This window comes from Balaenoptera acutorostrata, chromosome 1, assembly GCF_949987535.1.
Source record: "Balaenoptera acutorostrata chromosome 1, mBalAcu1.1, whole genome shotgun sequence".
Taxonomy (NCBI): Eukaryota; Metazoa; Chordata; class Mammalia; order Artiodactyla; family Balaenopteridae; genus Balaenoptera; species Balaenoptera acutorostrata.
Window position 1 is genome coordinate 128,441,186 of NC_080064.1, and position 20,976 is coordinate 128,462,161.

Here is a 20,976-nt window from a genome sequence, read left to right on the forward strand (position 1 = left end):
GTGCTGTTCCCATTGTACTGATGAGGAAGCTGAGGCTTCACTAGCTCATGTGACTTGACCAAGGTGGCACGAGAAAGGGCTCCAAGTCCATGCTCAGGACTTAGCCAGCGTCCTTACCGGCAAGCCTCTGAGAGTTCCCTGAATTAGGTGGCAGGAGAGCATATAAAATAATAGCAATAACCATAATCAGATGAAGAAGGAGGAACAGAGATGGAACAGTAGAGGAGAAGGAAGAGGGGACATGACCTAGGTCATGACCCTAAAAGCCATACAATTAAACTTAGCTTTATTATTTTTTTAATTGCTAGTTAGTACGCACATCAGTTTCTCTGGGCTGGTCTGAGAGCTCAGGAATGGAGTGTCTGTTAAGTGCCTGTTAAGTGTAGCCCACCAGTGGCTGACTCGTGACGGCCCACTCCTGAGCTAAGAGTGGCAGGAAGCAGCAGGGAGCACAACCTAGCCAGCTGGGGCTCTCTCTGGGAGACCTGTGCCCCAGAGAGAATGGAAGGGCAAGGGTAGACTAGATGAGACCCTGGGCATCCCTTGGTGTATTCTCCCCATTTTACAAATAGAAACTGAGACACAAACAAGTTAGGCAACTTGTCCAAGGCCACAGAACGAGTATATGCAGAGCCTGGCTTTGAACCCAGGCAGTCTGGCTCGAAGCCTGAGCTCTGTGCTCTCCTGCCCCAAATACAGCACCATAACCCCATCATCTGTGCACTACACCTGGCACAGACAGGGCTGATTCTGAATCTTGTGGGGACTCTGGGGATATTGGCTACCTCCTGCTGGCCATGGGAGAAGGGTGGTGTAGCCTCCAGACTTCAGGGGACATGTTGCAATTTGGGTTGGGGCAAAGGCTGATGGATGTTAATAGTCTCATGTACCAACAAGAATCCTGAGGCTCAGAAAGGTCCACCCCAGTATACATCAGAGCCAAGACTGAAACCCAGATCTGATTCTGAATTAGCTGTTCTTTCCACTCCTGTCATATCGTCCCCGTGCACCCACAACCCCATCAGACTCAAAATAAATTTTTATCCTTACGCTTATACAACAGTTAACAGGTTTCACAGAGAAATTTCACATACGTCATCGCTGAGATTTCATTGATAAGGTCCTACACTACCATGACATTCAGAGTGAACATCTCCCTCCCATTTCTCTGTTGTCCCTGCTGTTACCTGGGGATGTACCTGGACGCTAACCCCGCCTGTGCCACCGCTACCAAACCCGCTGACGCCACCTGGCTGGCCGGCCGGGCATCTGAGGTTGCGGGCTACCCTGCTTCTAAAACCACCGAAGCGGTCAGGCCGGCGTCCAGTGACTGAGGGCTGCTGAACCCTGTCCAGGCCGCTGGGCTGCAGCACCACGTCCAGGGAGGGAGTGGGAAGCACTGGAGGTCCCACGGAGGGACATTGTACCCGGGGCATGGCCCTGGATCCGTTGTGTGAGCAGAGCATCCTATCTGGGTTTTTCCTTGGGAGAGAATCACAGAGGCCAAGGACCTGCCATTTTCAGATTCTTAAAGCCGACAAGTGGGTAGGTAGGGGATATTTGGGACCTTTTTGGTCTTATGTGAAATAGTCGATCAGCGTTCACGTGTACCTGTTTCTCTTCTGCCTTGTCTAGTTGTCGTTCTTCTTTTTCACCTCCTCTCCACGCCACCACCCCCATTCCCCCAATCACTGCTATCCCAGTGCCTCCTGCAGTGTCTACAGATGTTCAAGAAGTGATGAATACATGACCCAACAGCACAGATGCAGGACACGAGGTTTATTCCTTCCCGTGGCATTCCAGGGTTTCATCCTCTATCATCTAAGCCAAAGAACTCTTCTGGCCTTGACCCATCCTGGCGGCAATCTGCACCGAAATGTCTGTAAGGCTCCCACTGGGATAACAGGAGCGGTCCTCTCACCTTTGTGAGTGAAAGGCAGCTCAGTGCTAATAAGGAGACACAGCTAATAAGGAGTTCGGTCTTTGGACCTCTCCCCTTCCCTGTTCTATATTTCCTGGTTTTATACCGTCCTGTGACTTCAAATACTGTCTCTATCTAGTGACTCTCAAAGTTTTGTTTCCAGCCTGGACACCTCCCCTGAACTCAAGACTTGGGTATATATTCAACTCCCTCCACTGCATCTCAACGTGGATGTCTAATAGACATTTTAAACGTTCATGACCAAGAAAGAAAGAGCTGTTCACTCCCCATATACCCTCACCCACATCTCTGTCTCCAACAAGCCTTCCCCGACCCAGGAAAAAATACCCCCATGCATCCTGTTGTCCACGTCAAACATCTGGGAGTCATCCTTGATTGCCCTATTTCCCTTACTTCCCACGCCCAGTGCATCAGTAATTCCTAGCTGTCCTACCTCCACATCCACCCCCTCTCACCATCTGCTGCTACAAGCCTGGTGCACTCCACCATCGCTGCTCAGCTGGAGCACCGCCAGAACCGTCCTCCTGGTCTCTCTGCTTCCACTCTCATCCATCCTCCACAGACAGCCTTTTGATGTGTAGCTCAGGCCACCTCCCTCCTCGAAACCCTCCAGATGAATAAAATACAAACTGCTGATTTCCTCCTTCCGGAACGAGTGTTGTTCATTTCACTTCCTAAAATAAAATAAAAAACCTAAAGAAAAAGAAAAAAACCAGACTGCTTGCCATGGTCCTCGGGGCCTCACGCAGTGGGCCCCAGATTGCCTCTCATCCTTTGTCTCTCCTCCTCTCTCCTGGATGCAACAGGTCCCTGCCACACCTCTCTTTTTCTCTGTCCCTTAGCCTTTGTTCCTCTCTGTGCCTTCTGCTCAGAACAGTTTTCTTCCCATCTTTTCCCCAGCTGGAATTCAACTCACATGACCCCTTCTCAGAGATGTCTGCCCGTACCCCCATAGATAAAGTGCCCTATTTCCTCTTTTTCATGGCGTTTAACACGTCATCTTACTTGTTTATCTGCCTCTGTGTCTACTGTTTGCCACCCTTGCTGGAGTAGCAACTCCTTAAGGGCAAGAACTCTGTCTTGTTCACTGCTGTACCGCAGGGCCTAGGACAACAATGTTCACTGATGAGAGACTGAATAAGATGACTCTTGCAGTGAAAGTCAAGAGTTAATATAGCATGTCCGTGTGGAAAGAGATCTTCGGAATCCAGATAACGCTGGTGCTGCACTTACTAACTTGAAGACTGAGTTAGCAACTCTGGGCCATTTTCTGTTCTAGAAGAGGTGTTGTGAGAGTGGTAGAAAATGTATCAAGTGCTGTAAGGACAGTGCCTCCCCGATAGCAGCTGTTCTAAGTAGGTAGGTAAGTCAAACGGGCCAACCTGGTTCCTAGTCCATTGTCCTTTCCATCGTCCCCGGGTGGTAATGGTTAAACACTGGGGGGAATTGAAGAGTTAAAGGTAAGGTAAGTGTAAAGGAAGACCCTGGAATCATTGTGGCATCCCAAAGAGGCTGTCTGTTGTTCCTTTTCAAATGATGGTTTAAGTATGGTTATATTGGAAGGGGGTCAGTGGTCTTAAAATCCACTACAGTTCTAGAAGAGCAAAGAAGCAAGCATACCTTATACTTTGAGGCTCTGGCTTGTCTTGCCTGTCTCTGGTGAGCAAGACAGTCTTCCTTTTAGCTAAGAGCAGGGGTTCCTCGGCCCCCAGGCAGAGCCCTCTCACAGCTTCTCCCCCAAGCTATAGATGAGGAGGCCTCCCCTGGTGCCTTGTTTCCCTAACCCGTGGCCCTGAGACTGGTAGATACTTAGACCTTGGACCAAGGAGGAGGATGGAGAAACAGGGGCAGAGCCAGGGAGGCACGTAGAGCCCAGTTTAGGCCTGTACACAAAGGTTCCACTATGTGGATGGCCAGCAGCATCCAAATGGTATTTACTCAGCATGGCAACAGTGAGGGGGAAGTTCCCTGCTGTCCAGACACAGGGGCTCCTCAGTTCTCAGAAGAAAGTCCCATAGAAACAGAAAATAAACACCAGAGGTGATTTTCTTCTGGCCTCGGCAAAGTCACAGGAACCACAGGAGTGGTTTCCAAGCTTGCTGGCAGAGCCAGGCTGGAACGGTGGCAGTGAGGGCTTGGTAAGCGAGATCTGGGCCCAGGAAGATGGAATAGGGTCAGGGGGACTGCAATCTGTAAAGACGAGGGTCAACTAAAGCAGGACACAAAGGGGGATGAGTTCAGAAAACAGATTTAAGATGTGGAAACTGGCCCCAAGAAGAAAGGACCAGCTGAGGTCAAAACAGTGACCAAGACCCGGAATGTGGATGCAGGCGAGAGAGGGGTGAGTTTAGGGTATCAGTGACTCTGGGAGCAGGTGCCCAGGCCCAGACATCACAACCGGGTTGGATGGGGGGAGGGGAAGAAAGCACCCTTCGAGGAGGACTTTCTGTGTTCCCGGCTCTATGTTCAACACTTAATGGACATCTTTGGAACAGAGAAAGAACTCTAAGTCCCAGAGAGGCTGGGTTGGGGGGTGAGTTCCCAGGAAAGTTGGGGACTAGGAAGGGACATTGAAGTCATTCTCAGATCTAAGAACAGTCAAGGTGGGAGCAAGACCTTACCAAACCAGCCTCAGGGCTGAGACAGAGAGAGAGAGAGAAAGACAGAGAACACATGCAAGCGAGCTACGGAAGGAGACTTTCACCTGCTTGGGGCCAAGGTGGTGTGATATTGAACCACTGGAGGAGGTCACTAGTGGTACCTGCTAGAATTACAAGGCAGAAATCCAGGCAAAGCCTCAAACAGGCTGAGCCACGGTGCCTGTCCATGCCCAAAGCCATGCTTCTTCTGCTGTACCTGCGTAACCCAGTGGCTTATAATAGTTTCACTATTTATATATCGCTTTACAGTTTTCAAAGCACCTTCACAAATTAGGCTACTTAACTGATGTCCATTGCTGGATTATCAGGCGGTGGGAGTCAAGTGTTTCACAGATTATTCTGTCTGGCTTCTCCTCTGTGATTCTGGCTAAGCTACTTGCCCTCTCTGGGCTTCGATGTGCCCATCTGAGAGGAGGCAACAATCAGTCATTCTTCTGCAACATAGGATGAGAAGCATCTGGAGAGGTGCTGGTAGTGAGCGGATTTGCCAGGCTTCAGCAAGCTCTGGAGTCCACAGACATTCTAAAGAATACCCATTCACTGGGCTCCAGGAAGACAAATTCGGACGTATTATAATCTTTCCTTCAACCCAGCTTTTAAGCCCTAAATGCTTCCAGAAGGCTTGTCGTTCTCTCGCCCCTTGCCAAGCCTGGTTTTGAGACAGGGAAGTTAGGGAGGAGTTTCTGATTCCTGTATGGCTCTATTTTTATCTGGAATGTATCTTCCTGCACCGCCAGTGATTGGCGCCTTTGGGGCCGAGGGTAAAGTACACTGTCAGCAGGACCCGAGCAGTATATAGCAACGGACAGAGAGACTGAGCTGTTATGGGGGCAGGAAGTTAGACAGATGGACAAACTGATGGGCCCAGCATCTTTGCCAAGAGCAGCTCAATTAATTAATCACGAGGACAAGATGTTCGCCTGTGACCACGCCCAGCGTGACACATGTAGGGCACTAATCAGAGCGGGCACTGGGCTCCCCGCGCGCCCCAGCGCTGTCGGGAGCTCTGGCATCTTGAAGAGAGGTGAATCCTTTTGCATCTTTATGTGAAATCAGCATCTGATGTTTAGGCCGGAATGAGAATAAACTTGACTTACAGCAGGAAACAGTAAAGAGAGACCTGTCTTTTCCTCCAGAGCAGCCTGTTCGCAGATCCGAAGGTCCGTGGCCGCAGCAGTTCTTTCCTGTCTCTAAGCAAAGGCCCCTTCACAAAGCTTGGCCCCCATGTAACTTCACGCGAGGCGGTGGGGGGCGGCCGTGCGCGCCTTCCCTGCTCCAGGGGCAGCGTCACGGTGTGACCAGCGACGTTTCCTTTGGAGGGAGCACCCAAGTAAGAAACCTTGGAGACACTTTTAGCGCAAAAAGGAGGGCCTAGGAAGTGTGTGTGTGTGTGTGTGTGTGTGGTGTACAGGGATGCAAGCTTGCAGCTGGAGCGGAGCATGCTTGGTCTTTGTAGGCCATGAGCCCCGTGGAAAGACAGAAATGGACTTTCTCGGGCAAACTGCTACCCAGATCCTCCCAGTTTCAGGCTAGACGTGAGCAGAGGGAGTGGAGATGGAGTTTGCGGTCTGTGTACGAAACGCCATCATCATGGTCACCAAAAACCAAAGCCGAATGTCTCTGAGACTGGACATTTAAAAAACATTATTAGGGCTTCCCTGGTGGCGCAGTGGTTGAGAGTCTGCCTGCCAATGCAGGGGACACGGGTTCGAGCCCTGGTCTAGGGAGGATCCCACATGCCGCGGAGCAACTGGGCCCGTGAGCCACAACTACTGAGCCTGCGCGTCTGGAGCCTGTGCTCTGCAACAAGAGAGGCCGCGATGGTGAGAGGCCCGCGCACCGCGATGAAGAGTGGACCCCGCTCGCCGCAACTGGAGAAAGTCCTCGCACAGAAACGAAGACCCAACACAGCCATAAATAAATAAATAAATAAATAAATAAATTTATTTTAAAAAAAAACATTATTAAAACCGTGTGGTCCCATAGGCCGCATGAAACAAGGCAGGAGTGAGGGGGCCGTTTCCAGTGCTCACTGACTCACCGTGTGAGTCTTGGCGACAAATGGCACATGGGAGTGCACAGTGGCCAGGGTACATCTTGGCCTCTTCAGGGGGCCTAGAGGCACCTTGGGGGAGGGAAGGCCACAGGAAACCAATGGTTGCATTGGTGGTAGAGCAGGGGCATGGAAACCAGCTGGTAACCAGTTTGCAGAAAGCTCACAGCAAAAAGGAACAGAACAGTAAAAGGGGTGAGCGAGCCTCTCTCAGTGAGGACACTGTAGAGAACAGTAATGCAATATGCAAATCCCTATAACTGAAGTCATCGCAGGGTTCTTGGAAGGAAGGACCCCGTTGCCCGTAGTAATAGTAACCCTTCTAAAGCTCTTATTACGTCCTAGGCCTTGTCCCCACACTTTAGATGTATAGTCAATCATTTAATCCACAGAACAACCTTGTGAGTGATGTGCTACTGTTATCCCTGTCAAGGTACAGAAAGGTAAAATCATTTGCCCAAGGTCACTGAGCTAGGGAGATGGAGCGACTCAGCGGTCGAATCCAGATAGTCTGGTTCTCATTGCCATGCTACTTGACTCTCGTGTTATTTGAATATTTTCTGAACATTTCTATGCCCAAGGCACTCAATTAAGTAGGAGAAACAAGACACAAAAATACTTGTCAAAAGTTCAATCAAGGGGCTTCCCTGGTGGCACAGAGGTTAAGAATCCACCTGCCAATGCAGGGGACACGGGTTCGAGCCCTGGTCCGGGAAGATCCCACATGCCGCGGAGCAACTAAGCCCATGAGCCACAACTACTGAGCCTGCGCTCTAGAGCGACAACTACGGAGCCCGCGTGCCCTAGAGCCCATGCTCTGCAACAAAAGAAGCCACCGCAATGAGAAGCCCGCGCACCACAACGAAGAGTAGCCTCCGCTCGCAGCAACTAGAGAAAGCCCGTGCGCAGCAACGAAGACCCGTCGCAGCCAAAATAAATAAATAAATAAATAAAAGTTCAATCAAAGACGTTTGCTCATCCCATTGGATACACTTACAGGCCTCTCTCTCCAGTGCATTTTGCCAGCCTACAGTTTTCGAAGCCTCATGTGACAACGGGAAGACGCTGTCACCGATAGAGCCCTCTCTGGGCTGGGTCTCCATGGGATGAGGAACCCGGCCTTGTCCTGCCTCCCAGATCCCTGGGTGCTCCAACCTCCACCCCCAGGGCAGCACCAAGCTTTATTCCTTTCCAGATCCCCAGAGCCACACCCAGGGCCAAGGACACTATAAACATTCACTAAATGCAGTTGACTGAACGGAGTTTTTTAAGTCTTTGAATGCAGGAGTCAATTGCAAAACGCTGAGAAAAGACCTCACTGTCGCCGCGTCCCTGCTTGCGGCCGCATAGCCAGCACCTCGTGTGGCACCCGGTGCCGATGCTCAGCAGTGCCGAGTGCATATCTGCTGGTTAACTTCGGCTTCCCCTTGGTTTGCCAGGAGAGGCCGGCAGAGACCAATGCCAATGTGGACAACTCGGCGCCCCCCTCGGTGGCCCAGCTGGCCGGGCGATTCAGGGAGCAGGCAGCCGCCGCAAAGGAGGTGAGTCAGGAGGCTTCAGAGCCCCTCTCCTGGGAGGGGGCTGGAGGAAGGGGAAGTCTGGGTCAGGCCCAGAGGAGAGGGAGGGAGGAGGCCTGGTAATTACCAAATTAGGAAGAGAAGCCAGAGAGGGGTCTCTCTGAATGTGAGGAATGTCGCCATGCTGCTGGGCCTGGGCAGGACCGTTCCCCACCAGAGTGAGGCTTACGCTCTGGCCAGGAGGGCTGAGAGCTGAAAGCCCTGCTGTTAGAGACGGGGGTCTGGAACCCGGGGCTTGTCCACCTCAGTCGTCCACTGATAGAGACTTAGATCTTGCCCAGCTGTGCCAGGCCTGGACTGCTTCAGAATAAAGAAGTCCCCACACCAGGCTCCTCCCCGGAGCATAGAAAGCTTAGGAATCCGGAGCAAGGGTGGATTACAAAAGGAGAACTGGGAAGAAAGAGAGGACGGAAAGGGAAGCACATTCAGATAGGAAGCCAGGGATCAGGAAGGAAAGGGATCCGGTGACCAGTGGATTCTAGAATCCTGCTGGAGAGGACAGTGTCAAATGGGGCATTGCAGCATTGGAGAGATTTGGGCTAGATTTTCTTGAGCCCTACAGTCTGAGGAGCTCCTTAGAAGTGAAATGAGGGAAGGGAACCCCAGTGTGAGGGGAGGTTTATCGTGGCCCCTTGGGACAAACGAGAGTGTAATTGTCATGCTTTTTTAGGTACTGTCATGCTTTTTTAGGTATGTTGTTTTGTGTTTTTATTTTCCCATCTGAATAATCGGTCCATAATTTCAGACACGATAGGAATGTCATAAAGGGTGAAGGAGATAGTATTGATCTAAGGTGCTGGCAGTGCTTAGAAGCTGGGTGTGGGTGTCATTGTGAGAGGTTGCTTCAGGCAGGCCAGTGAATCACGAGTAAAAGAGGATGCTCCAGCAGGAAAGGACTGGGAGAGTCTGAAAAGGACTAGAGAGCCTGAAAGTCAGAATGGGTAGACAGTTCACTAGAATGAATTTATAAAGTTAATGGTCAGTCGCAAAGACATGCAATCCCTCCCTTCATTCTTTTCTCCACCAGACATCCCTAAACATTCCTAAAACCAGTTTCTACTTCCTTCCTCTTCCTCCCTGTTGCCTGATTAGCTCTCTCTCTTTTTCTCTCTGTGTGTCTGTCTGTCGCCCTCCCCCTAGACACCAGCCAGTAAACCAACAAGAAGGAAACCGCCCTGCTCCCTCTCTCTGTTCCCTCCCAGGGTAGAGCTGGGCCAGAATGGTGAAGAGGTAAGTGCTGCTGTTGCTGGGGGCTCAGAGGAAGCTGGTTATGGATTTTCTTTCTCCTTTCTATAGGAAGAGGCATGCAATTCACACTTTTAGACTTGAAACCTGTGCAGGGAATTTCTCCATTTCAGATTCAGGGGTGACTCTCCTTAACGCTTCCTGAATCCTTTACTTTGAAAACGAGGTCCCTTCCTACTCCCTCTTACTGAGCCTCCTTTATGGTTTTCAAGGACAGGAGCACTGTTTTTCAAGCCTGAGCATTTCAGCCAAGAGAATGGGTCCATAGAGTATTACCACACCAGATTCAGGAGTCATGAAAGTCATGTTTGACTCCCAGGTCTGACTGATACGATCTTCCATGTATGCAAGGCATCTGGAAAGAGGGCTGCACTCACATAAAGCAGAACTGCAGTGTGAGAGAGTCTCGGGTTTCTGTGGTATCTTGAAAAGGCTGGCTATTGTTCTGGATCACTGAAAGAGAACCAGAGCACACAGGAGGCCTCATTGCCCTCAGATATAAATAGCCAATGTTACCAACGTAATAAAGGCTCTGGTATCATAGATCATAGCCAGCAATGGATTCCCAGCCTACATGTTCACCTACCCTTATTTATCTAATTGTAGCTGTAAGAGCAACTTGTCCACACCCTCCCAGGAAACCATGAACCTTCACTGTGGTCGTGGTCCCCGCCAGAAATGGATTAGCATGTTTTCTTGTCCGGCCTGGGAGGCCAACCCCAAAATAGAGCAGCAAGCCAAAGACAGTCCAATTCCCACACCCCAACTGTGATAACCTCTTCCCCCCGCTTCCTTTTTTGGGGGCCAACATCCTGACGACAGACACTGGATAGCCATGTGGACTTGGGCAAGGCCCTTGGTGTCTACATTTTCTCATTTATAAAGTGAAACATTTGGAGTCGATCAACGGTTTTCCAACCTTTTTGTCAACCCAAGGCATATAAGCAGAAGCCCATCAGATAAAGCAGAAACTCAGAGCTGCTCTCAACCAAGTGGGAAGGGGGTGGGGCCCCACATATGCTCTGAGAATACTCCCCAAAACTGGACAGGGGTCTTCTAGGATGAGAATGCCCCAAGAAGCCCAGTTTAAAAAACACTACGTTTTTGTTGGGGTCTCCTCAGGTGCTGACATCATGATTCTGGGGCTTCGTGGGGTCATCAGCCAACATTCCGACCAAAACCATACCAACAACTTCTCTTTACTGAGGGTGAACTTCTCCTGTGACCTTCGCCCTGAGGGCTTGGAGCCTGTGTTAGGCAATAGGCTGAGGCCGTGGCCACTAGGTGCCTACCGTGAGGCTGCCCCCTGATGACCTGGACTCAGCCCCAGAGAAGTCACTGAGCTGCGCCTGCTTCCTTTTTTGTAAAATGGGACAAGAACACTAACCCGACATGATGGGGGCCGGATAAAAGTGGAGGGAGTTCAGCGGCTCTGGGAGAAATACATTTACATGTTCCATCCCATGGGGCACCACCAGCAGCTAAATGGCATGTAATAGCCAAGGGCTGGATGAATGGGAGGGTGGATTTAAGAGGGAAGGTCCTGCGAGGAGTGACAGGCTGCTTGCACGTGGGAAGGACGTTGCTTCCAGAGATCAGTGACTTTTTGTCATGAGCTTGAAATTCACATAAAAATAAAATGAGCAGCCGGCTCTGTCTGGCTGGGTTAGAAAATTGTGGAGGCTGCTGCCCACAGTTCTCCTTCTGGACCCCCATGGCACAGCCTGCAGGAGCCCTAGAGCCGGGAGCCTTGGGGGCCTGGGAAGGCTACCCCTCGGTTCCCAATGCACAGTGCCGGAGAGGGTCTTCCCATCCCTTCTTCATCCCTGCCCCCTCCCTATGCCTGCACAGGCCTGAGACGGTGGAGCCAGCCCCTGCCGACAGGGTATCCTGGAGTTGCCCCTCTCTGGAGGACCCACCCAAAAGAGTGTTTAATATGGCCACTGAGCCTGCCTTGCCTGCCCACAGAAGGGCTGGAAAACAGTTCCATCTGAAAAATCTGGTCATTATTCTAGACATTATAGGAATATCATATATGGACATATATACATACATATAGAGAGATGTCAGGCTGACTTTTCTCCACCAACTGTATGAGCGGCGGCCGCTTGTTAAACAGTAAAGAGCTGCTTGTTAAACAGTAAAGGAAATACTGCCACCTGCAGCCTTTCCCAGGAATGGCATTGGCGGCTCTTTCAGATTCTTCCTGCTTTGCAGTTCAGTTCAAATCAACAAGGATTTTGTAGGACATGAGCTGGGTTCCCAGCACTGTCCTATGATGAAGGGGCTGTGTTTATTGAATTTTCACTCTCTTCAGAAGATACTAGTCAGTTGCGGAAGAGAATAAAGTATTTCATAAAGTGAGCTTTGTCAGCACAATTGTTGCTGCAGTTCCTAAACAGTATCTTCAGAAACGCGGCCTCATCTGAACTTTCACTGTAAAGCCCAGAAATTAAGGACAACTGAGTTTGGGCTGGAAGCTCTTTGTTCTCACGGTGGACGCAAGGCTCCTTGAAAGACTGACGGCTCTGGAAATACGTCTGATGGTGTAAACTCATGGAGCCAGAGGCACCTGAGAGCTGGAGGAGGCCTTAGAATCGTTTATTCCAACCCACCCACATGCCTGGGTCTTGGCTGGGCAGGCCGAGGCCAGGGCAGCCATCTAGCTCCTGTCAAAGCCAGAGTTAGCAGGGGCTGGGGAAGGGAGCTCCTGAGTCCCAGCCAGTGCCTGCCCCACGCTCCAGCACCTCCCCCCGCAATGCTGGGCCTTAAAAAGGTCACAGGGAGTTCAGTTGAGTGAGTCTGTCTCCTTCCATCACTAAAATACAATCATCTCACTCAATAACTATCTCAGAATATTTATAAGAAATTGTGTCATTCTCCTTATGATTCAAGTAAATTAGCACATGGGTGCAAGGAGCAGGGTCCCCAAACTATAGGAAGATCTGCTCTGGTCTCTGTCGGACAACATGGAAGTCATCTTTTTCTTCATCATCATCATCATCATCACTGTCAACATTCCTACCTGTTGAGGATCAATATAGCTATGGAACTAGAATCAAGTTGTAGGGATTTTACACAAAACAGGAAGGAGTCAATCTTTTTAGATAATATAAAATCCAAAGCCAGGCAAGATTCCTGACATACATTCATCACAAAAATATCCCAACTAACAGAACATATATATGTGTGTGTGTGTGTGTGTATATACACACATATATTCACATATATATATCTCAGACATTGACCACTTTCAGAGGGCAGGCGCTCAATCATATTCATTTTTATGTAACCAACACAACGCCTGGAATGTAGGAGATACTCAATAAATGTCTGCTTAGTCAAAATGAATAGTCAGTGTTTTGGAATATGATAATTTATAAACAACACTATTGGTGGGGTTTTCCAAAATATTATTAGTTTAAGGGAAGAATTTCAAGTACACCTCCGTCAGGTTTCACTCCAGCTCTGTGGTTTCTTATGTTGATGACAAACAGAATGGATGATCACTGTGCTCTTTCTCTTTGAAATCCCCTCCAATTGTTGGCTCACGTTGCTGAAGGTCATGAGGTGAAGATCTTGTCCCCCCCTCAGACATAGTCTGTTCCCTCATAACGACCATGAAGGCATACTTCCTGGAACAGGAGGCCTCCTGTGTTTCAGACGTCCTGCCTGCTCTGATTGATAGATTCAAGTGGTCTTGTTAGTGGTAGGGTGAGGGAGAGGGGAAGGGGAGTCTGCCACGCCCAGGACCTGAGGAGGTAAGTGAGCTCCTGAAGCTAAGTGATGAAGTGGTAAAACCAACTTTTTCTTCTCCTCTTATTCCAACTGTGGCTTCTGGGCTCCAGCCAGAACCCCACCTCCCTTCACCTCACTCATTTGCTTGTTCTGGTCCATTTGCTTTTATAGAAGTCACCGCCCAATGCAAACCACCCTCCTAAAGTCAAGGTGAAGAGCTCGCCTCTGATCGAGAAGCTCCAGGTAAGTTCAGAATCATTACCTAACGCTACCTCCTATCCAACCCCCTCTCTTATCCAACATTTGCATGTCTTTGGGGCTCCTAAGGTAGTCCCAGATGTCACCTGGACAGTTGACCTCTGATAACCAGCTAGTGATCAAATTGCCCTGAAGGATGAGGAGCTCTACCTGGGGGCAAAATGCTAAAATAAGGACCCTATCAAACATGAGCTCGTATCATTAGCACCTAATGGAGATTGAAGATAATCAGATGCCTCAAGAGTCTTATGGGAAAGGATGTTTTACACAAGAAACACTCCAAGAATAGCCAAGTCCTTTCCAAGGCCTGAATGCAGCCACAAACCATTTCAGCTTTACACAGGGCTGAAATTCAGCTGCTAGTCATTACGCCACTACGGCCAAGTTCATTGTTTGGAAAGTATTCCATCCTACCTCGCCACCTTGTACATCCAGAGCCCTCATCACTGTGCCCACAGTGGGGCTGGCTTTCCTGGAGTGTAAATGAAGTATATGACACTGCACTTGATCTCACAGTCTTGTTGGGGAGACAAGATTTTCACACATGATACAATAAAAGACATATAGGAGAGTAAATACCAGAGATCTAAATTGTGGGTTAACTATCCGACTCCTACTGCTCTAGACCAGGACTTTTAAACCTCGGCATTATTTGAGCTGGTAAATTTTGTTGCAGGGGCTGCCTTGTACACTGCAAGATGCTTTAGCAGCATCCTTGGTCCCTAGCCACTAGATGCCAGCAGCACTCTTCAGTAAACTGTGACAAAGAAAAATGCCCCTAGACATTGCCAAATGTCTCCTGGAGACAAAATCATCCCCCTGCCCCCTACCCCAGCTGAGAACCACTGCGGTAAAATTTTAGAGCGAGAAGACAGTCAAGTGGGCAGGAGTAATTAACAAATGCTTTAGGAAATACCTATTTCCTGAGTCCGTCCTTAAGAATAGTGGCTGGAGAGGAGGGAGGAAGGTACTCCTGGTGTGGGGACAGCATGCGCTAAAGCACAGAGGAGGGACAGGCATGATGTATCTGGGTGGGGCCTGTAGAAGATGCTCCAGCTTTCACTGCAGTCTCTGTGCAGTCACCCAGGAGAACAGCAAGGCTCTCCTGCACTGGCTCCTCCCCTCTGGGTCCAACTAATAAAATTGGCTCGTCTACCTTGTTCTGAAGCCATTGTTAGGGGTGTGTCAAGACAAGTAGCCGAGCCACAGCCTCTGCAGTTCCCAGCTACGTGAGAGACCAGGGATTTGGCCCCCAGCCTGATCTGGGGTTAAGGGAAGCATCTCTGGTTTGGGTTATGAGCCTACCTCATGGCTGGGGCGGGGGAGTCTCCCCTGAAGTTTAATTCATACTGAGAAGCCCTGATCCCACCCCAACTGCAGGGAGGGAGGGGGCTGCCCATCGCTGTAGGAGGCTGCAGGGCTCCCATATACATAACAGGGATCTCTCAGAAGGGACCCCAGAACTCAGACATTCCCTCCTAGCAGCCATCCAAAGGGTGTAGCCGAGGACCCCTACCTCTGTCTCCCGGCAGCCTACCACAGACCTCATCCAAGTGCCAGAAGTTAGTTTGCAAATGCTGTGTACTTAGTCCTCAGCAAATGCTGAGTCTTGGTCAGACTACCCTGCAGTCTTGGTCTTATTCCCCTTTCTAGTCATTAATAAGCCTCTTTGGGAAATATCGCAACCTGAGAATGAGGTTTTAATCTCTAATGGTTTAATCTCATGAAGAATGTCAGCGACAGTATATAATTTGGCCAAATCCCATAGGAACCTTACTTTGTTGGAAATACGTGGGGAAAGAACTAAGAAATGCATCATCGGCTTCATTTTTCTTCTAAGTATTCTATTGGATGAGTTAGGAACTATGATTTTTCTTCACTAGAATAGTCAATAATTCAAAGTTCAAGTTTTCCGCTGGCTAGCAAGACCCATTTTATTTGCAAGCAGTCTTACAGAGGGAATGTCCCAGCTTGACCCTGAGAGGGCAGGAAGACCTCCTTTAATGCCCAGTTAATATCCCCTCTGCCATGAAGCCCTCTGGGCCATGCCAGCACACCAACTCCCACAGCCTCTGTGGTCCAAACCTGTCCCTTTGTACCTGCAACATGCTGCTTTTAGACATGGCGTGGGCTCACACTGTTGCTATTTAACTTTTATATTTTTAATTGGACAATGACACAATCTTGTCTATATTATAAATTCTTTCTTAAAATCACAATTGAAATACTAACATCGTCCTAAACATGTGTAATGTTCTATACTGCGCAAGTCCTAAAGTACATGTCGGAGCTCTCCAAGATGACAGAGCCTCGGCTGGCAGGAGGGTGGCACAGAGGGGAGTCTGGAGGGAAAGGGTGTGAGTCGGGTAGTGGCAGGAGAGAGTAATGGGACCAGATCATAAAAGACTCTAAAGGTCAGGCTCAGTCAATGGGACAAATAAAGACTCCGAGACACAGAAAGCCTACTGGACTCGCTGTAGGTCACACAGCTACTAAGTGAAAGAGGCAATATCTGGAGTTGGGTGTGTTTGCATGGAGAGCATCCTCTGCCCCTCAAGCCTGGTCCCTTCCCTTGGAGGCCTTGCTGCTGACCCTCCTGCTCTGGTGGATGCAACTGCGCAATGATTTGGAAACGCAGAGGTCAGAGCAGGAGGAGCGAGAGCCCCTAGGTGGCGCTAGAGGACCCAAGGCGCTCACGTTCAGTCCCTCCGTAGACCTCTGGTCTGCACCAACACCTTCTCTGAGGCAGTCGGATAGATCTGGGACCACCGCCTCCTCCCCCACCAAACTCATGACTCCCTCAGGCCTCGGTTACCTTTGTATAACCCCTCCCCTTTGCTTGTCCTCAGGGTTCATTTTGGTCTGGTTGCACCTGCACTGCGATGCTGCGAGTAGGGTCACACACTGGCATCTGCTCTGCTGGCTCCCCCCGGAAAGGCGTGGTGGCCTGCTGTGTCCACCACTGTGGTCTACCGAGAGAGACCCTGTACTTGGAGACTGAGGGACAAACAGACCTGGCTTGAATCCCAGGGCAGATTCCCTAAACACTTCGCTAATTTGTGCCATGAGAACAAAACTGAACATGTAGGGTCGTTGTAGAGAGGAAAACTGCGCATGCCCAGCAAGGAGTAGGCATCCAGTAAGCGGTAACTGCTCTTGACTCTGATGAGGAAGATGGTAAAGGGCGCTGACAGCATGAGATCCTGGTGCCTGCAGGTGCTGGCAGTGGCTATTCTGGCCTCTTTGTCTATAAATCGGGACTGTTCCAATGCATTTTTGCTGGATCAAATCAGTGCTTCCTGGGCATTATGGAATGCAGCCTGGGTTTGAAATTCCTCATCTTTTCTCTACAGGCCAATTTAGTCTTTGATCCAGCGGCCCTGCTGCCTGGGGCCTCACCCAAGAGTCCCGGACTCAAGGCCATGGTGTCACCGTTTCACAGCCCGCCTTCTACCCCCAGCAGCCCTGGCGTGCGGTCTCGGGCCAGCGAGCCAGAGGAGGTGCCCGTCAGCTTTGACCAGCCTCCTGAAGGCAGTCATCTGCCCTCTTACAATAAGGTAATATCTGGATCCTAAGTACTGTGGTGTGTCTGTGGAAATGCGGGCACTGGGCAATCCTGAATCACCTCTACCCTGTTGTCCTGGAGAAAGGAGGACACTTCTGAGTTGTGGTTTTTAACAAAGGAAATTTCTCCTCTTCCTGGCAAGTGATCCCTGAGCTAAGATCACCCTCTACCTAGCCTGCCTCTCTCATCCGCTGTCCCTGTAACTGTGCCACTCACCTGAAAGACAGGTGCAGGGGATGGAGTGCTCCACCCTTTGTGGAGAGAGGGGCAGGAATTCAGTACTGATCCCAGCTGCACAGAGAGTTATGTCAAAAGCTGAAAACAAATGCTAAAGCCCTGATCAGCGGCTCAGCAGAAGGGAGGGCAGGGTCACTAGGTTGTCCTGTCCTGCCTTGATATGAATACTCCCAAGTGTCCCAGAATGGGCTCAAATCATTCTTACTGCATCTTGCCCCAGTTGAAGAATATCCAAATCGTTCCCTTTGCAAAAAGATGTATGGCAGCACTTGTTTCTGTAGATGCTACCCTAATACTTTGTGTGTGATTTCATCAGATCCCTGCCCTACTAGAAGGAGGTAAGAATCAAGAGAATCAGAGGTACATACAGTCCAATACACTCCAAGCAGGTACCCAGCAAACTTGGACCAGAGCCAGGCAGTGGCTAAGAGTTAAAGGGCTCTTATTCTTTTTTTTGGTTGCACCGCGGGCATGTGGGATCTTACTTTCCCGACCAGGGATCGAACCTGCACCCCCTGCAGTGGAAGCACAGAGTCTTAACCGCTTGACCACCAGGGAAGTCCCTGAGTTAAAGGGCTCTGATGCCAGGAAAAGTTAAATGAATGTGACCTTAGAATTAAGGATGGAGAGAGCAGGATCTTCCAGGCCCTTCCAGAGGATCCATCTAGGAAAGAGGTCAAATGTGTCAAAACAGGTAGGGCCCAAGGAAACAAAGTGGTGGTGAGGAGGTGATGGGGTAGGTTTGAGCCTGCTGGCTGGGGACAGAGTGGAGATCCTTCAGCCCAGGGCAATGGAGAGACCCCCGACGGCAGAGAGGAACCCAGGAGAGAGCTCTGTCTTCTCACAGGATGTCAGTGGGATGTAGAGGCAGGGAGGGAGGCTCTGCCACCTGGTCATAGTACTGGGGGCTTTAGTCTGTGATAGCAGTAAGGGAGCAGGCAGGATTATTTCTGAACCCTGCTGGCCATGAGGGCTGGGGCCTTGATAGCCTGCAGGGCTAGCCTCACCGTGGTCTCAGGAAAGTTCCTGGGAAGCCCTTTTAAAACCAAGTATTCAGGGCTTCCCTGATGGTGCAGTGGTTGAGAATCTGCCTGCCAGTGCAGGGGACACAGGTTCGATCCCTGGTCGGGGAAGATACCACATGCCGCAGAACAACTAAGCCCATATGCCACAACTACTGAGCCTGCGCTCAAGAGCCCACAAGCCACAACTACTGAGCCCACGTGCCACAACTACTGAAGCCCGTGCGCCTAGAGCCCATGCTCCACAACAAGAGAAGCCACCAGAATGAGAAGCCCGCGAACCGCAACGAGGAGTAGCCCTCACTAGCCACAACCAGAGAAAAGCCCACATGCAGCAACGAAGACCCAACGCAGCCAGAAACAATAAATAAATAAAAATAAAATAATAACATAAATTTATTTTAAAAAAACAAGTATTCATTCCAAACTTCTGAGACAGCTAGGATTGACAAATACCAAAATGCAAATCAGTGAGAAAATAAGATTCAAGAAAATAAGATTTAATTTGCACATAAATTTTAAAAGACACATCACTTGAGTAAAGTAGGACACCCACTATAAACACGCCCATTGAACTTCTGACAAAGTCCAGTGGACCCAGGTGAGGCCTGGTTCTGAGATTCACACACTTCCCAGAGAGAAAATGGTTTTCAGGCAGCTCTGCTGGGTGTTTCTAAGGTGTGGCTTCTGCTAGAGTTGGACCTCGCTGGAGAAAGCAAAGGATTCTGGCTGCTCAGCTCTCCTGGGGTTAGCCAGCTTTTGGGGGGGGGGCAGGAGGGGAAGGGAGGAAGCTGATCACCAGCTGTCCAGCTCCACACCCATGAGGTCACGGTACCAGCCACCCACAGACCCCCAACCCTCTTTTCTGTTGGGTTCACCTTTGTCAAAGTAGAATCTTCAGAATGTTCAAACATGACTCTGATACAAAATAGAGAGAGATTTTGTTCAACTAGTTAATTTAGGAGGGACCCTGTAAGATGGTAAAGCTCATTCAAAGAACTGCTTATTTCTAGGCAATTAAAAAGGACAAATGTTAGAATAAAATTGCTAAGTTAGACACTGAACTGATTGTTATTTTCCAGGCCAGTAAAATCTTAGGTTATCTTTTTTACTGGATAGACAGCATTTTCATCTTCACACACACCGAAAAAAATCTGCAGGTTACCATGTAATACCGCAACCCCACAGGGCTCTAACCTATAATAGATAGCAAGCAATGGTACATCCTCCTAGAAAATCAAATGATCCTCAGGTGGGCTTGGGAAGCTGTGCGTGTGAGACTGACAGTGAAAGAACACGCGCCCTCCCTTCGGCCTTTTTCACAGGTGTAGATCATTTTCCGTAACGCTTTCTTGCAGGTGCGGACAAGGGGCTCCATAAAAAGGCGCCCTCCCTCCAGGCGATTCCGAAGGTCCCAGTCGGAGGACTGTGCGGACCTGGGGGAGCTCAGGGCCGTGGAGTCCTCCCAGGAGAATGGTGCCAAGGAAGAGAATGGGGACGAGGTGTTCCTAGCTAAGAGCAAGACCCCAGGATCCCCTCCTCTGAGGAGGACGCCCAGCAGGACAGAGAAGCAGGAGGAGAAGGGCAGGGCCTTGAGGGTAGCCCAGCAGCACGAGAAGGCCGTGGGGAGCTCCGAGGAGGGGGCCAGCCAGCGTCCAGCCCGAGCCTCCAGCCCAGAGGCAGAGGACGGGGGTGGGAGCCCCACGGAGGAGAAACCGGCTGAGGAGCAGACAGAAGAGCCTGCGGAGGTGAAGGAGAGGGCGGCCGCTGAAGGGGCGGAGCCCGGACAAAGGAGCCGAGATACAAAGGGGCTGGAGGAGGGAGCTGTGGGGGACGAGACCCCCCAAAACCCCGCTGGAGGAGGCGAGGGCGACCACAGTCCTGAGCAGGGGGCTGGCAAGGAAAAGCACGATGAGGGGACCATCCTCGAGCCAGGCTGTGACCCTGGCACTGGCCACGCCCAGCCGGACGCCAGCAGTGAGGTCCCCAAGACGGAGGTAGGTGGCCTGGCTTGTCCCCCCGACCCGGACAGGGCAGGGCCAGCGCATCCTATGTCCCATGCCCTGTTCCTTACATCCATCACCAATCAGCTGGGTGTGCAGTAACACAGGGACTGGATTGAGACTGGCTGTCACTGGTGGGGAGGGGACAACAGGACCAGAAAGGGAAGCGTGTCCCGTGCTCTCTGCTTCTGGCTGCCTCGGGGTTCTGGCTGTGACTGAGGCCCACACACCGAGGCCTCCTGATGCAGCGTCCTGGACTGGGCTCGCTGCTGTGGGGCGTTCTGAGAGGAAAAGGCGGTGCTCCTTTCCATACAAAACTCACAGTAATAGTGCCTGAGACCAGCAGCTCCTTGGGGCGCCGTAAAGAAGGCAGAACACGGCAATGGGCAGGGCTTCTCCTAGGGAAGCTTTAAAGGAGGCTTTATGTTCCATCCGTCCACGCACAGGTGTTAGACACCTAGCGCGCATGAGGAGGGGTTGCCTCAGTCCCTGCCCTCCTGCTGAGCCCACGCTTAGTCATGTGGCTCCTCCCACCACTCCCAGGAAGCCCACCTTGCGCTCACCTACTTGTGCCCTCAGGAGCACGACCAGCCTTGCTGGTTTCCACAAGAAAAGCTCTGTGTCCCGCCCCCTACTGCCACCCCTAGCAATCTTATCAACAAAGTCACCCTCCAGT

At 50.6% G+C, this 20,976-nt stretch overlaps 1 protein-coding gene across 1 annotated transcript in view; it reads left to right on the forward strand.

Moving 5' to 3' along the window:
• The window catches only part of RCSD1 (RCSD domain containing 1), a 65,596-nt gene that overhangs the window by 38,207 nt on the left and 6,413 nt on the right, over positions 1-20,976 (forward strand). Inside the window, exons 3-7 of the mRNA XM_007172462.2 lie at positions 8,095-8,196; positions 9,373-9,462; positions 13,387-13,458; positions 16,827-17,030; positions 19,656-20,294. Of these exons, the coding sequence (XP_007172524.2) occupies positions 8,095-8,196; positions 9,373-9,462; positions 13,387-13,458; positions 16,827-17,030; positions 19,656-20,294 (1,107 nt within the window). The remainder of the gene's footprint in view (positions 1-8,094; positions 8,197-9,372; positions 9,463-13,386; positions 13,459-16,826; positions 17,031-19,655; positions 20,295-20,976) is intronic.